The 15,801-nt window shown below is 39.7% G+C and overlaps 1 protein-coding gene across 2 annotated transcripts in view; it reads right to left on the reverse strand.

Annotated features, from left to right (window-relative positions):
• The window catches only part of LOC128698915 (lon protease homolog, mitochondrial), a 261,625-nt gene that overhangs the window by 15,445 nt on the left and 230,379 nt on the right, over positions 1 to 15,801 (reverse strand). For both annotated transcript variants that reach the window (XM_070096772.1, XM_070096773.1), the window contains 2 exons: positions 13,894 to 14,149; positions 6,091 to 6,293 (listed from right to left, as the gene is read on the reverse strand). In XM_070096772.1, coding sequence (XP_069952873.1) covers positions 6,091 to 6,293; positions 13,894 to 14,149 — 459 coding nt within the window. The remainder of the gene's footprint in view (positions 1 to 6,090; positions 6,294 to 13,893; positions 14,150 to 15,801) is intronic.

Raw genomic sequence — 15,801 nt, forward strand, 5'->3', positions numbered from 1 at the left:
GGCCCCTCTTACATTCTTTTGCTTTCCACTTTGAATTTTTATTTTCACAAAAAATAGAAGATTTACTGTTATGCAGACTACTGCATTAGTGTAAAAAATGGTATAAATAATATTGGCACACTTGCAAAAGAATATTAGGCCCACCAGTTGACGTGTATTGGACGCTTGGCATGATTTGTTTACTTTTGAACTTTGGTAAAAATCGAACATTTCTGCTACTTTGAGCTCAATTTCAAGGTACTTTTCATTGTAAAACCAGTCAAAATCATCTCAATTTCTGTAATATGTCTTCCATTCTATAAAATGAGACCAAGAAAACTAGAATACATCAATAAATACCATACGAAAATACAGTGCAAAGTCGCTGTTTTATTCCAAAAAAACGGTCAGTTTTTTTTTTTTCTCATTATGCACTGTGTGCTGCAGGATTTTTTTTATACTGTGCACACTGACCACATAGACCCATTCTTTCATATGTAGGCCTACCAGCTTTCTCCCACTAGATTTGAGGGCGCTAGAATTTAGGCATACTAGTACGTCAAAAACCCTGGGTCGTAAGCCGTACTAGTACGGCCGAAACCCTCAAAGGGTTAATGGTAGGACTATCTGAAACACAAGCAACAAGTTTAACTGCGCTCCTACAGTCATACCCTGATATTTTTTTGGATGTGCCGACAAAATGTACGTTAGGTTATCATGATGTAGATGTGGGAAACTCTAAACCTATTAAACTCTCCCCCTACAGAGTTAATCCTGAAAAGCAGAGGCTACTTCAGCAGGAAGTAGAATTTCTGTTAGACCATGGATTAGTGGAGGAGGAGTCTAGTCCATGGGCTTCACTGTGCATCCTTGTTAAAAAAGCTGATGGAGGGTTTCGTATGTGTGCAGACTACCGTAAGGTGAATGAGGTCACAATCACAGATGCTTACCCTCTTCCTCGTCTAGATGACGTAATCGACTTTGTGGGTAAGGCTACTTTTGTGTCCAAGTTAGATCTCCTTAAAGGTTACTATCAGGTACCTTTAACGGATAAGGCGAAGGAAATCTCTGCCTTCGTAATTCCAGGAGGTCATTATCAATATACAGTTACCTCCTTCGGAATGAAAAACTCCCCCTCTTCATTTCAGAAACTTATCCATCAGGCTATTAAAGGACTTGAAGGCACGGCAGCATACCTGGATGATATTGTTGTGGTGTTTGATACTTAGGATCAACACCTATTTAGACTTAATGCTCTTTTTGAGACCTTTCAGAGTTCCCATTTAACTGTTAATTTATCTAAGTCTTCCTTTGACCAGGCCACTGTCACTTTTCTAGGCCATGAAGTAGGTAGTGGTAAAGTTGCTCCTAAACTTGCTAAAGTTCTTACCATTAAAGATTACCCAGTTCCACATGATAGGAAATCTCTTCAACGTTTCCTAGGCATGATAGGATTTTACAGAAGATTCTGTAAGAATTTTTCAGACATTGTAGCCCCTCTTACCTCTCTTACCAGTCACAAAGTTCCCTTTAATTGGACCCCAGAATGTCAAAGTGCTTTTGACAAAGCAAAAAGATTATTGTGCACTGCACCCATTCTTTTGTCTCCAGATTTCTCAAAACCTTTCTCATTACAGGTTGATGCTTGTGAGTCTGGGGTTGGGGCAGTACTATTGCAAAATGGGGACCAGGAGTTGCAGCCTGTAGCCTACTTCTCAGCCAAATTCCAGCCGCATCAGAGGGCTTACTCTACCATTGAAAAAGAAGCCCTCGTGCTGGTACTGGCTTTGGAGCATTTCGACATTTATGTGGGCCAGACATCGCACGTGGTCACTGTTTACAGTGATCACAATCCTCTAGTATATCTCCAAGCCATGAAGAACCACAACACAATGCTCATGAGGTGGACGCTCAGACTACAACCCTACTCTCTCAAAATTAAATATATTGCCGGCATAGGCAATATGTTGGCAGACTCTTTATCTAGAGTCTAACAATATTTAATTATATATTAGGTTAGGATATGTTAGGTTACTTGTGGTAACCCCTTCCAAGCTCTTTTTATTCATCCCCTGGTGTCGGTTTTTTTTTTAGTGAGGGGATGCGGGCAACCGTCCGCCTGTGTCTTGGACTTAAGCTAGCTCGACTGTCTGCCGTCTCGCTCTGAGTTTAGGGTTTGGCTTTTTGTCACAAGAAAAGCTGAGCTCTATCTAAGAGTTGGATGGTTGAGAGGAAAGGCGGTCCTATTATTTTGTGCCATGGCAGCACGGTTACCACTGGGAGGTGGCAGCTAACCAGGTTCCAGCCAATAAGATGGTTTTGGCAATCGCAGAGGTTATGTGGGTACCACTCTCCTGTCTGCCCTTGTCATGGTTGAAGCACGGTCTGCTCTCTAGTGGCTTCTATTCTGCCTTGCTTACCATGGAGTGAACTAATACCTATCACTGTACATAGTGTAGTGTACATACTTCTGTTCTAAATTGGTGAAGGATAATATAAGTCAAAACTTTTCTGCTGTGTTTATTTTGCTCCCTTTACACCCAGGATAACAGGCTATTTGGAATCCTGGGCTGTAATAATGGGTCTGTGTTCAGTGTGCACCACATAAAAAAATCCTGCAGCACGCAGTGCATAATGAGAAAAAAAAACTCATTTTTTTGGATTAAAATGCCGACTTTGAGATGTACAGTGGACCCCCGCATAACGATTACCTCCGAATGCGACCAATTATGTAAGTGTATTTATGTAAGTGCGTTTGTACGTGTATGTTTGGGGGTCTGAAATGGACTAATCTACTTCATAATATTTCTTATGGGAACAAATTCGGTCAGTACTGGCACCTGAACATACTTCTGGAGTAAAAAAATATCGTTAACCGGGGGTCCACTGTATTTTCATATAGTATTTATCGTTGTATTCTCATTTTCATGGTCTCAAGTGATAAAATGGAAAACATATTGCAGAAATAGAGATGATTTTGATTAGTTTCACGATGAAAACGGCCTTGAAATTGAGCTCAAAGTAGCAGAAATGTTCAATTTTTACCAATGTTCAAGAGTAAGCAAATCACACCACACGTCCAATACACATCAACTGGGGAGTCTAATATTCTTTCACTAGTGCACTGATATTATTTATACCATTTTTACAATAATGCAGTAGTCTGCATAACAGTAAATTTTGTATTTTTTGTATGAATAAAAAATCAAAATAGAAAGCAATAGTAATATAAGAGGGGCCTAGAGATGTGACTAATGAACAGAGGATATGTTATTTTAGTGCCAAGAATGTCTACATTGTTTATTCTGGACCCTATTTTGAAATTGGCATCTTTTTTAATTTGCATAAAATTGGCCAAATTGCCAATTTCTGACCACCTTATTGGGTAGTTCAAATCGGTAAATGGGCAGTTTCTTGTACTCAATTGATAGAAAAAATGTAGTTCTAAAGAAATAGCTATGAGTTTGGTCAACTGGAACAACAAAATTGGCCAAAAACAGGGCTCAAAGTTGGCGAAATCGCTGATGCGTATATGTCATCGAGACCGCTAACTTCGCGGGAGTGTAATTCCATGAGTTTTCTACCAAATTTCGTACTTTTGGTGTCATTACCATCAGGAAAAGATTCTCTATCATTTCATAAGAAAAATAATTTTTTTTTTCCAAAAATTTTGCAACGTAGAATGACAGTTTCAGAAAGAGGCTTGCGACAGTCAAATGGTTAAATGACCAAACCACCTCAACAGCCCTTCTTCAGCCCTCTTGACTAATACTTTTAGTAACTCCACACCTAATTTCCACACTACAAATTGTCTTCATAATATTTACACCACATACGGCCCTTTGACATGACATCTCTACTGCCTCCAGCCACCTCCTCACTGCAGCATTTACAACCCATGGTTCACACCCATATAAGTGTGTTGGTGCCACTATACTCTCTTACATTCCCTTCTTTTCCTCAATGGGTAATGTTTTTTGTCTCCACTCACCTTTTTTCCTTCATCAATTCTATGGTTTACCTCATCCTCCATAAACCCATATGCTGACAAGGCAACTCCCAAATATTTGAAAACTTTCAATTCTTCCATACTCCCTCCCTCCAATGTAATATCCAATTTTTCTTTATCTAAACCATTTGATACCCTCATCACCTTACTCTTATCTATATTCACTTTCAACTTTCTACCTTTACACATTCTGAACAATCATATAAACATAAGAGTGTTTGGAGATGTTTATGTGAGTACTTATCAAGTGGCAGACAGCTGCAAGCTGTCTGCCACTTGATGAGTTGATACCTCTCATACATTGGTGGGATACGGCTGGTTTGTTCAAAGAAGACCTCTCATACACTGAATCAGATGAAGCAGACAATTCAATATACAATTTTATCTGTAATAGTAACAAGAAGTTTTTTTATCTTACCTTAATTTCTTTGTTATCTTGCATGTGCATGTAGAAGTGTTTGTAGATGGTTATGTAGCTCATTAGCTCAGTACACTGTTGAAGGTGGTTTGTTTTGTTAGCTGACAGGCCTGGTGGCTAAAGCTCTTGCTTCACACACGGAGGGCCCAGGTTCGATTCCCGGCTGGTAGAAACATTTCGACAAGTTTCCTTACACCTGTTGTTCTGTTCACCTAGCAGCAAATAGGTACCTGGGTGTTAGTCAACTGGTGTGGGTCACATCCTATGGGAGAAGATTGAGGACCCCAATGGAAATAAGTTAGACAGTCCTCAATGATGCACCACCTCTCTTGGGTTATCCTGGGTGGCTAACCCTTCGGGGTTAAAAATCCGAAGAAATCTTATCTTATAAAATGAGGCCTGGTCACAGACCGGGCTGCAGGGGCGTTGACCCCCAGAACTGTCTCCAGGTAAACAGGTAAACTTCATCACATGACACCATCACATTTCTCTACACAATTCTAATATTTACAATAGAAACGATACAGAATTTTTATCCTACCTCAAAGTCTTCATTCTCTTGCTTGTTAGTAAAGAAGTGTTTGGAATTGTTTATGTAACTAGTGAGCAGTAGATGGCTGTAAGCCATCTTCTCTTCTTTCAACAAACTGGCCGTATCCCATTGAGGCAGGGTGACCCAAAAAGAAAAACAAAAGCTTCTCTTTTTAACTTTAGTATTGTATACAGGAGAAGGGGTTACTAGCCCCTTGCTCCCGGCATTTTAGTCGCCTCTTACGACATGCACAGCTTATGGAGGAAGAATTCTGTTCCACTTCCTCATGGAGATAAGAGTAAACAAACAAGAACAAGAACTAGTAAAAAATAGAAGAAAACCCAGAGGGGTGTGTATATATATGCTTGAAGATTGAGACACTTATGCAGCATATGGGAATCTTTATTCAGGAAACGTTTCGCCACACAGTGGCTTCATCAGTCCAATTGGACTGATGAAGCCACTGTGTGGCGAAACGTTTCCTGAATAAAGATTCCCATATGCTGCATAAGTGTCTCAATCTTCAACTTGTCGGTTTTTCAAACCATTCATCACATATATATGCTTGTACATGCATGTGTAGTGTGACCTAAGTGTAAGTAGAAGTAGCAAGATGTACCTGAAATCTTGCATGTTTATGAGACAGAAAAAAAGACACCAGCAATCCTACCACCATGTAAAGCAATTACAGGATTTCATTTTACACTCGCTGGCAGGACGGTAGTACCTCCCAGGGTGGTTGCTGTCTACCAACCTACTACCTAGGCTTTAAGTCATCTGTTTGTGTTTAATAAGTTGACAGCTGTGAGTCAGTCATCTGTTAAGGTTAAGAGGGCTACCACAGCACACTTTTGGCCAGAGTCGGCAATCAGCTCTTCCCAGGGCATATGAAGCTCTGAACAGGAAAGTTTCCATGCCTGAACAACTTATTTAAAACTTTTATGATTGGTAAATCCAGACAAAACTGTGTTTTAATCATTTTTTCAATATAAATGCAAATAGTATTCTATCATAAAATGCACTATGTAAGCATGTGCTATGAGCAGTCACTCTCTCTCTCTCTCTGTGCATGAAACAGTAAGGATTTTTGGCAAAAATAAAGTCAGGGATTAACACAGATACAGTCAAAATATACTTGAGTAAATACTATACCTCTGGCACATGAAGATGAATATTGGACTTATCTAGCATGTTATTGTCAGGGAACATCTTTGCTAGGAAGTGCTTAGCGTAAGTGTAAGCGATTCTGGTTGATTCCTTCATTACATCGCCAAGGTGACCAGTTGTTTCTAATCGTCCATCTTTACCTTCCTCAGCAGAACGTGCCATTGTCTCGATATATAAAGTTGATCCACCTGTAAACCCAAAGACGTGAATTAATACCAATGCTATTCACAGTGTACAGTATTTATCAATGTCAACCCAAGCATTTAGTTAAAAACTCAAAAGTATAAACTCTCTAAGAGAACGAAGTCAGGTGCTACAAGGCAGCTTCCTTTTTTTGTAAGAAAACAAGGTATGCTCAGTAAGCATCAAACATTTTCTTTCATGAACTGTCACAAAACTGAGATGCAATGATGTACTTCTTTAGAGTCTGAGGGTTTAGAAAACATGTATACACAACAAAAACATACACAGGTCCAAATGCTTCACATTACTACTGTTCACACACACACATATACACACATAATGCCTAAGAGGCTCTCTTTTCATTGCAACCCATTATTGTAAATACAAAATTTCAATGTACTATTTGCAAAGACATAAATAAATAAATAAATAAATTAAATAAATTTACAGGCACTGTTGCATTCTGGAAGTCCTTGAAATTACCATCAAGATATTTTACACTCTAAACATGAAGGTAGGTAAAATGAAAGGGGGTAAGGCAGCCGGGATTGATGGGATAAAGATAGAAATGTTAAAAGCAGGTGGGGATATAGTTTTGGAGTGGTTGGTGCAATTATTTAATAAATGTATGGAAGAGGGTAAGGTACCTAGGGATTGGCAGAGAGCATGCATAGTTCCTTTGTATAACGGCAAAGGGGATAAAAGAGAGTGCAAAAATTATAGGGGGATAAGTCTGTTGAGTGTACCTGGTAAAGTGTATGGTAGAGTTATAATTGAAAGAATTAAGAGTAAGACGGAGAATAGGATAGCAGATGAACAAGGAGGCTTTAGGAAAGGTAGGGGGTGTGTGGACCAGGTGTTTACAGTGAAACATATAAGTGAACAGTATTTAGATAAGGCTAAAGAGGTCTTTGTGGCATTTATGGATTTGGAAAAGGCATATGACAGGGTGGATAGGGGGGCAATGTGGCAGATGTTGCAAGTGTATGGTGTAGGAGGTAGGTTACTGAAAGCAGTGAAGAGTTTTTACGAGGATAGTGAGGCTCAAGTTAGAGTATGTAGGAAAGAGGGAAATTTTTTCCCAGTAAAAGTAGGCCTTAGACAAGGATGTGTGATGTCACCGTGGTTGTTTAATATATTTATAGATGGGGTTGTAAGAGAAGTAAATGCGAGGGTCTTGGCAAGAGGCGTGGAGTTAAAAGATAAAGAATCACACACAAAGTGGGAGTTGTCACAGCTGCTCTTTGCTGATGACACTGTGCTCTTGGGAGATTCTGAAGAGAAGCTGCAGAGATTGGTGGATGAATTTGGTAGGGTGTGCAAAAGAAGAAAATTAAAGGTGAATACAGGAAAGAGTAAGGTTATGAGGATAACAAAAAGATTAGGTGATGAAAGATTGAATATCAGATTGGAGGGAGAGAGTATGGAGGAGGTGAACGTATTCAGATATTTGGGAGTGGACGTGTCAGCGGATGGATCTATGAAAGATGAGGTGAATCATAGAATTGATGAGGGAAAAAGAGTGAGTGGTGCACTTAGGAGTCTATGGAGACAAAGAACTTTGTCCTTGGAGGCAAAGAGGGGAATGTATGAGAGTATAGTTTTACCAACGCTCTTATATGGGTGTGAAGCATGGGTGATGAATGTTGCAGCGAGGAGAAGGCTGGAGGCAGTGGAGATGTCATGTCTGAGGGCAATGTGTGGTGTGAATATAATGCAGAGAATTCGTAGTTTGGAAGTTAGGAGGAGGTGCGGGATTACCAAAACTGTTGTCCAGAGGGCTGAGGAAGGGTTGTTGAGGTGGTTCGGACATGTAGAGAGAATGGAGCGAAACAGAATGACTTCAAGAGTGTATCAGTCTGTAGTGGAAGGAAGGCGGGGTAGGGGTCGGCCTAGGAAGGGTTGGAGGGAGGGGGTAAAGGAGGTTTTGTGTGCGAGGGGCTTGGACTTCCAGCAGGCATGCGTGAGCGTGTTTGATAGGAGTGAATGGAGACAAATGGTTTTTAATACTTGACGTGCTGTTGGAGTGTGAGCAAAGTAACATTTATGAAGGGATTCAGGGAAACCGGCAGGCCGGACTTGAGTCCTGGAGATGGGAAGTACAGTGCCTGCACTCTGAAGGAGGGGTGTTAATGTTGCAGTTTAAAAACTGTAGTGTAAAGCACCCTTCTGGCAAGACAGTGATGGAGCGAATGATGGTGGAAGTTTTTCTTTTTCGGGCCACCCTGCCTTGGTGGGAATCGGCCAGTGTGATAATAAAAAAAAAAAATAAACATGAAGGGTGTGTCCCTGTTCTTTGCTGGGTGCCTTGTGTGTGTGTGTGTACATGTAAGTGTGTGCACACATAACATCTCTTCTGAGAGCATTTCTTGTCTGTAGCAGGAAGTGATCACCAAACTTGAAACAAGAGGGTGATGTGGTGATGAGTATGGCAGTACAGGTGTACTGCAGTACTGCAGGTGCTATGACCTGATATTTGTGTATTATTTGTCTAATGACAGACAAACAAAAGTGGCTTCATGGCAGCCTGTTGCCAGTCCTGACCTAGTACATATCGTATGCATTGAGCAGTGCAATGTCTACAATATGGAAAAAACAATTCATATATGTACAGTGGACCCTCGGTTATCGGCCGTTCCGGATATCGGCCATTCCAGATATCAGCCAATTCGGATTTCGGCCGCTTTCTTGGCCGAAATTCTATCCTGGTTTTCAGCCGTCATTTCTGAGATTGGCTGCATTGGACGCATAATAATAATCACTCTTGGACACATTAAATGTCTTATTTAAGGTTAATATAGATATTTTTCATTAATCCATCTGTGAAATTTTCCTCAAAATTATATAAGAAACACGTTACATAGCACAGTGGATCCTCAGTTAACCCTTTCAGGGTTTCAGACGTACTAGTACGGCTTACGCACCAGTGTCCATGATGTACTAGTACGCATAAATTCTAGCGCCTTTAAATCTAGTGAGAGAAAGCTGGTAGGCCTACATATGAAAGAGTGGGTCTATGTGGTCAGTGTGCGCAGTATAAAAAAAATCCTGCAGTACACAGTGCGTAATGAGAAAAAAAAAACTTTGACCATGTTTTTGGATTAAAACAGAGACCTTGCACTATATTTTTGTATGGTATTTATTGTTGTATTCTAGTTTTCCTGATCTCATTGTATAGAATGGAAGACATACTACAGAAATTGAGATGATTTTGACTGGTTTTACAATGAAAAGTACCTTGAAATTGAGCTCAAAGTAGCAGAAATGTTCAATTTTTACCAAAGTTCAAAAGTAAACAAATCATGCTAAGCGTTCAATACACGTCAACTGGTGAGTCTAATATTCTTTCACAAGTGCGCCGATATTATTTATACCATTTCTACACTAATGCAGTAGTCTGCATAACAGTAAATCTTATTTTTTTGTGAGAATAAAAATTCAAAGTGGAAAGCAAAAAAATGTAAGAGGGGCCTGGGGACGTGACTAATGAACAGAGGAAATGTTATTTTAGTGCCAGGAATGTCTTTCTTGTTTATTCTGGACCCTCTTTGGAAATTGGCATCTTTTGAAATTTATGTGAAATTGGCCAAATTGCTAAATTTCTAACCACTTTATTGGATAGTTGAAATCGGTAAATTGGTGGTTTCTTATACTCATTCGATAGAAAGAATGGAGTTCTAGCGAAATAGTTATGATTTTTGTTGACTAGTACATGTACATTGAAATTGGCCGAAAAATAGGGCTCAAAGTCGGGAAAATTGCCAATGCGTAAACATCGTCGAGACCGGTAACTTCGCGAGAGCATAATTCCGTAAGTTTTCCATCAAATTTCCTACTTTTGGTGTCATTATGATTGGAAAAAGATTCTCTATCTTTCCATAAGAAAAAAAAATTTTTTTTTTTTTTGAAATTTGGGGACCCTGAGAACAAGTCTCTGAGAGGGCCTGTGGACCCTGAAAGGGGTTAACAATGCCATCGGATAGTGATAAAATCGGATACTGTTACACTTTTGTGTCAAAATACTGGCTCGGCTAACGATAAAAAACTCAGTTAAGGACATTCGTCCAGAAAGAGTCCGCGCAGCCTGAGCCACCTGGCCACTCCAGTGTGACTAGTGTGTCACTGTTTACAAGCCACTGCGGACGATTCTACGCATACATACGATACATTTTGTGTTATTCCATTGTTTTTAGTGCTTGTAACTGCTAAATAAGCCACCACAGGCCCAAAGAAAGCTTCTAGTGCCAACCAGCCCTTTGGTAAAGGGCTGAGAGAGAGGGGAGAATGTGCCTTTTTCAGTGATTCTGCAATATGCATGATACTAAAGCAGCAGGAGTCTATAAAGGCTATAGAGGCAGCCAGTGTAGTATTAACTGCAGCAAGCAAGTTAAGCGATTAATCGAAAGAAAAACGACAGCACGAACCTAACTTCTCCAATGCTGTTGGAGTTATGTAGGGCGACTGGCAACACCGCAGTCTCTACCACCTCTGCTGCCGCCTCCACCACCACTATGTATGGCTTATGCTCTCAGTGGCCCTTATACACCCAACAACAACAGCACAGCAGCACTCATGGCATGCTGAATAACGTATTTTATTCATTCTAGAGTATCTGTCATGTTTCTATGTTATTAATATTGTTTACTATGTCATATTAGATGAATTGTGCTAGATAAATAAGCCATAAAGCTGATATTAGTGTCATATTGAAGGACTATCTTGTGTCTCCCAACACAATTCCTAACATACGCCAGAAACAGACCTCTCTGGAAAACTTTTTTGAGCGACAGCGGTCCAGTGGCTCTCAAGCTGGTCCTAGTGGCATTTAAAAACAAAGGAGGGAAGTAACCCAGGATAAGAACTTGGTACCTGAAGTCTTTATGGAGTGGGATTTCCCTTCCAAACAATTGTAAACTCCTCTATCCTCTCCTCTCCTCCCGTCTTCCATACATCACCATGTCTTCAATAAAGGTAAGTGTGATGTTATTGTTTTATTCCTCATGTATCATTGTTTTCTGTGTAGGGAAATGTATATTTCATGTAAAAAAATTATTTTGTTTAATACTTTTGGATGTCTGAAATGGATTAATTGGATTTCCATTATTTCTTATGGGGAAAATTAATTTGAATAACGATAAAAATCGGTTAAGGACGAGCTCTCTGGAACAGATTAATATCGCTAACTGAAGGTCCACTGTATATATAAAAACATGCAATGTTTATATGTGATGTATGTTTAATAATAATCACTCTTGGGCACATTAAATGTCTTATTTTAGGTTAATATAGACATTTTCATTAACCCTTTCAGGGTTTTTAATGTACTAGTACGTCTTACACACCAGTGTTGGTGACGTACAAGTACGCATAAATTCTAAAGCCCTCAAATCAAGTGGGAAAAGGCTGGTAGGCCTAGATCTGAAAGAATGGGTCTGTGTGGTCAGTGTGCGCAGTATAAAAAAAATCCTGCAGCACACAGTACATAATGAGGAAAAAAAACTCTGACCGTGTTTTTGGTTTAAAACAGTGACTTTGTAGTCTATTTTCATATGGTATTTATGTTGTATTCTCATTTTTGTGGTCTCATTTGATATAATGGAAGATATATTACAGAAATACAGGTAATTTTGATTGGTTTCACGATGACAAGTACATGTACCTTGAAAATGAGCACAAAGTAGCGTAAATGTTCGACTTTTGCCAATGTTCAAGAGTAAACAAATCACGCCACGTGTCCAATATACATCAACTGGTGAGTAATATTCTTGCACAAGTGCACTGATATTATTTATACCGTTTTTACAATGATGCAGTAGTATACATAACAGTAAATCTTCTATTTTTTGTGAGAATAAAAATTCAAAATGGAAAGCAAAAGTAATGTAAGAGGGGCCTGGAGACGTGACTAATGAACAGAGAAAAATGTTATTTTAGTGCCAGGAATGTCTGTCTTGTTTATTCTGGACCCTATTTTGAAATTGGCAGCTTTTGAAATTTGTGTGAAATTGGCCAAATTGCCAATTTCTAACCACTTTATTGGGTAGTTGAAATCAGTAAATGGGGAGCTTCTTGTACTCAATTGATAGAACAAACAGAATTCTAGCAAAATAGCTATGATTTTAGTAGACTGAAACATTGGAATTAGCCAAAAATTGGGCAAAATTGCCGATGCATAAATATCGTCGAGACCACTAACTTTGCAAGAGCAAAGTTAGCGGTAAATTTTCCATCAACTTTCATACCTTTCGTGTCATTATGATCGGAAAAAGATTCTCTATCTTTTTTTTATTATTATTCAACCCAGAGAGGGAGTTAAGGATCGGGGGTCTCGATATTTTCTTCAAAATTATATAAGAAACACGTTACATAGCATATAGCACATAAACATGCTATCAAGTGGTGAGTACCGGCAAATCGAGGATGGAGGGTAAACATTACGTGTTCTCTTATTCAGCGTTAGAGAAAACTGTGAATCTGGCATCTGGTCCAGTCACCGCCCTTCATGAGCATTTGTTTACAATTCTCGGCAAGAATTATTCATTACTTCTCCCTTTGTTTATGATGGCATCTAAAGGTAGTTGTTAGAAAAGATTGAACTCAGTGAATATGGTATGTCGCTGTAATAATATGGCTGTGTAGTGTAGCCCAGAGGGAGCTACAGATGTGCATCTACATCTACTGGCTACCTACACTGAATTCCTACAAAGAAATACTACTCACCTCTTGCCCTACATTAAGACCATAAATATTTTAAGATAAGTAATGAATGTACTGTGGCAGTAAAAGACGAAGAAGGGACATAACCTTAGATAGGGCTTTGATACCTGAAGTCCTCATGGAGAGGGAGTCCCAACTCCCTCTCCCCCTCCTCTTAGCCTGGGCTGGCACTGGTGCCACACATATCTTTGTCACACCACCTGTTGTTGCACATGGCACCAGCAATGCCTGCAACCTACTACAAATGCCAATCAATGCAACAACATCTTTACTATCACTATCTGTTGCCTGTGTTGGGTCCTGAGATGTACTATGTTTCTTAGGAATAGCAATGGACTCTCCACAAGACCACATGCAGTGCCGTACATATTAATACTACACAGGAGAATAAGCTTCATCACAATCACTTCTGGACTGGTCATCGACTGCTAGGAAATCAATCCACATCAATCACCATTATCACCATTACTCACATCTGAGGCCAAGCCATGGGTGAATACGAGTTTTTGCTTACAGTGTGGTAGGCACATTCTGGACAAACCAACCATAAACATTAATGGTTGTGGGTCATCGGGTTTTTTTAACAATATTTCCGGCATCCCAAGCGTCACTTTCAGTCACTAAACATTATAAACCAAAGAACTCATCTTTGGGTCCATAATCCTCATTGTTAGAGCTGTCACTGGGGAATAAAACCCATTGAATTTCCCTGGGAATCAGATCTTTGCATTCGGAGAGTGAAGCAACACGAACTGCACTATTACAGTAAGGTGGCCCAGTGCTGGGGAATATTTGGACATACTGCTGATATGCAGACATGCATTCTCACAAAAAAAGCTTTCAATATCTAATATAGAAAAAATATTAACATTATATTGGTAAACTTACCCATAGCAGTCCATGCAAGGCCCATGACCACACCAGGAGGTGTTTCTTGATACATGCGGTCATGGCTGAATTTTGGTTTGCCCACAAAACTCTCTAGATTTTCATCTGTCACATTAACTTTTTCATTTTCACCACTGGCAACATTAAATGCTGCTCTTCGCATGATTCTCTCAATATGCTTCTGGAGGTTCCGGACACCAGATTCTCGGCAGTAGTGACGGATTAACTGGTCTATGGCACTATCTTGTAAAAATAACTGTAAAAATTAAGCTGTTTACTATTAACTGTGGCATAAAAACTGTCAAAAAAAATGGAAAACATGATAATGAAAGAAGAATTACCCACAAGCATTAACCCTTTCACTGTTGGTGCCATATAGATACATCTTACGAGCCAGTGTTGGTGACATATTAATACACCAAATTTCTAGCAGCTTCAAATCTAGCGAGAGAAAGCTGGTAGGCCTACAAGTGAGAGAAAGGGTCCGCATGGTCAGTGTGCCCAGTATAAAAAAAATCGGGGAGTCAGTGATGCATTGTGGGAACACCATTTCAGTATGTGTAATAAAGTTGGTAGAATTACCGACAATATGTAAAGTAAAAGGACACAAGTGCAACTAATGTGACATTTATTGTGGCAACGTTTCGCTCTCCAGGAGCTTTATCAAGCCATTACAAACGATACATGGACACAGAGGGTATATAAAGGCTCAGAGTGAGGTGAATACTAGTGAGGTACCATTTCGATGTTCACTAGTGGTAGTAGTAGTAGTGGTAGTGACAAAAGTAATACAATATGGTGGAGCAATTAATTCGTACATGAGTAAAAGGATATAAAAGCTATTACTTGGGTAACATAAAAATAGGTTGGACAAATATAAACTGGAATGAGGCAGCTTGTTTCAGTGTTCACTCTCTGTGCTTTGTGTAGTATAACAGGAGAGACTATGTGATGGCAGGGTTTACTGTTTTCAGGAGGATTCTTGCTAAGACTTCGGAGATGGTGAAGCTGCCGTTGTTTTGTTTAATTGTATTCGAAACAGCGATCAGTGCTGATTCGAGGCACTTGCGTCTGCGGAAATTAGTTTCTTTGATCACTAATTGGGCGTCTCTGAATTTCATGAGATGATTGGTGGAATTTCGGTGTTGTACACAGGCGTTGTTCAGGTTATCGTTCCTACATGCGTAAATGTGTTCATTGAGGCGGGTGTCGAGGTTTCTGGCTGTTTCACCTACGTAAATCTTGTCACAGCCTCCACAGGGTATAGTGTAAACTCCTGCATTGACTGGTTCGTGGTGCTTGGATTTTGTCCTGGTTATAACCTTTATTGAAGTGCTAGAAGCGATGGCGACTCTGGTGTTAGCTTGTGAAAGTGCTTTTGAGACGTTCAGTAATAGCTTTTATATCCTTTTACTCATGTACGAATTAATTGCTCTACCATATTGTATTACTTTTGTCACTACCACTACTACTACTACTATCACTAGTGAACATCGAAATGGTACCTCACTAGTATTCACCTCACTCTGAGCCTTTATATACCCTCTGTGTCCATGTATCGTTTGTAATGGCTTGATAAAGCTCCTGGAGAGCGAAACGTTGCCACAATAAATGTCACACTAGTTGCACTTGTGTCCTTTTACTTTACACCATTTCAGTAGTCCTTGTTCAGCATGCCTAATAAGAAATATCTGACTCCCTGGCAAATCCGGGACTCTTCTCTTCCCAAGTGATAGTTCTAACACAGAAGGAAGTGTCAGTGAAGATAAATTTCATGGTTTTGAGGAGTTTGTGACCAAAAGCAATGTCCAGGATACCAGATACAGATAGTGAAAAGGGATATCAGCTTGGGCAGTGGGGAAAGCAGCTTGGGTGTTGGGGAAAGTGGCTTGGATGGTGGGGAAGACA

This window comes from Cherax quadricarinatus, chromosome 55, assembly GCF_038502225.1.
Source record: "Cherax quadricarinatus isolate ZL_2023a chromosome 55, ASM3850222v1, whole genome shotgun sequence".
Taxonomy (NCBI): Eukaryota; Metazoa; Arthropoda; class Malacostraca; order Decapoda; family Parastacidae; genus Cherax; species Cherax quadricarinatus.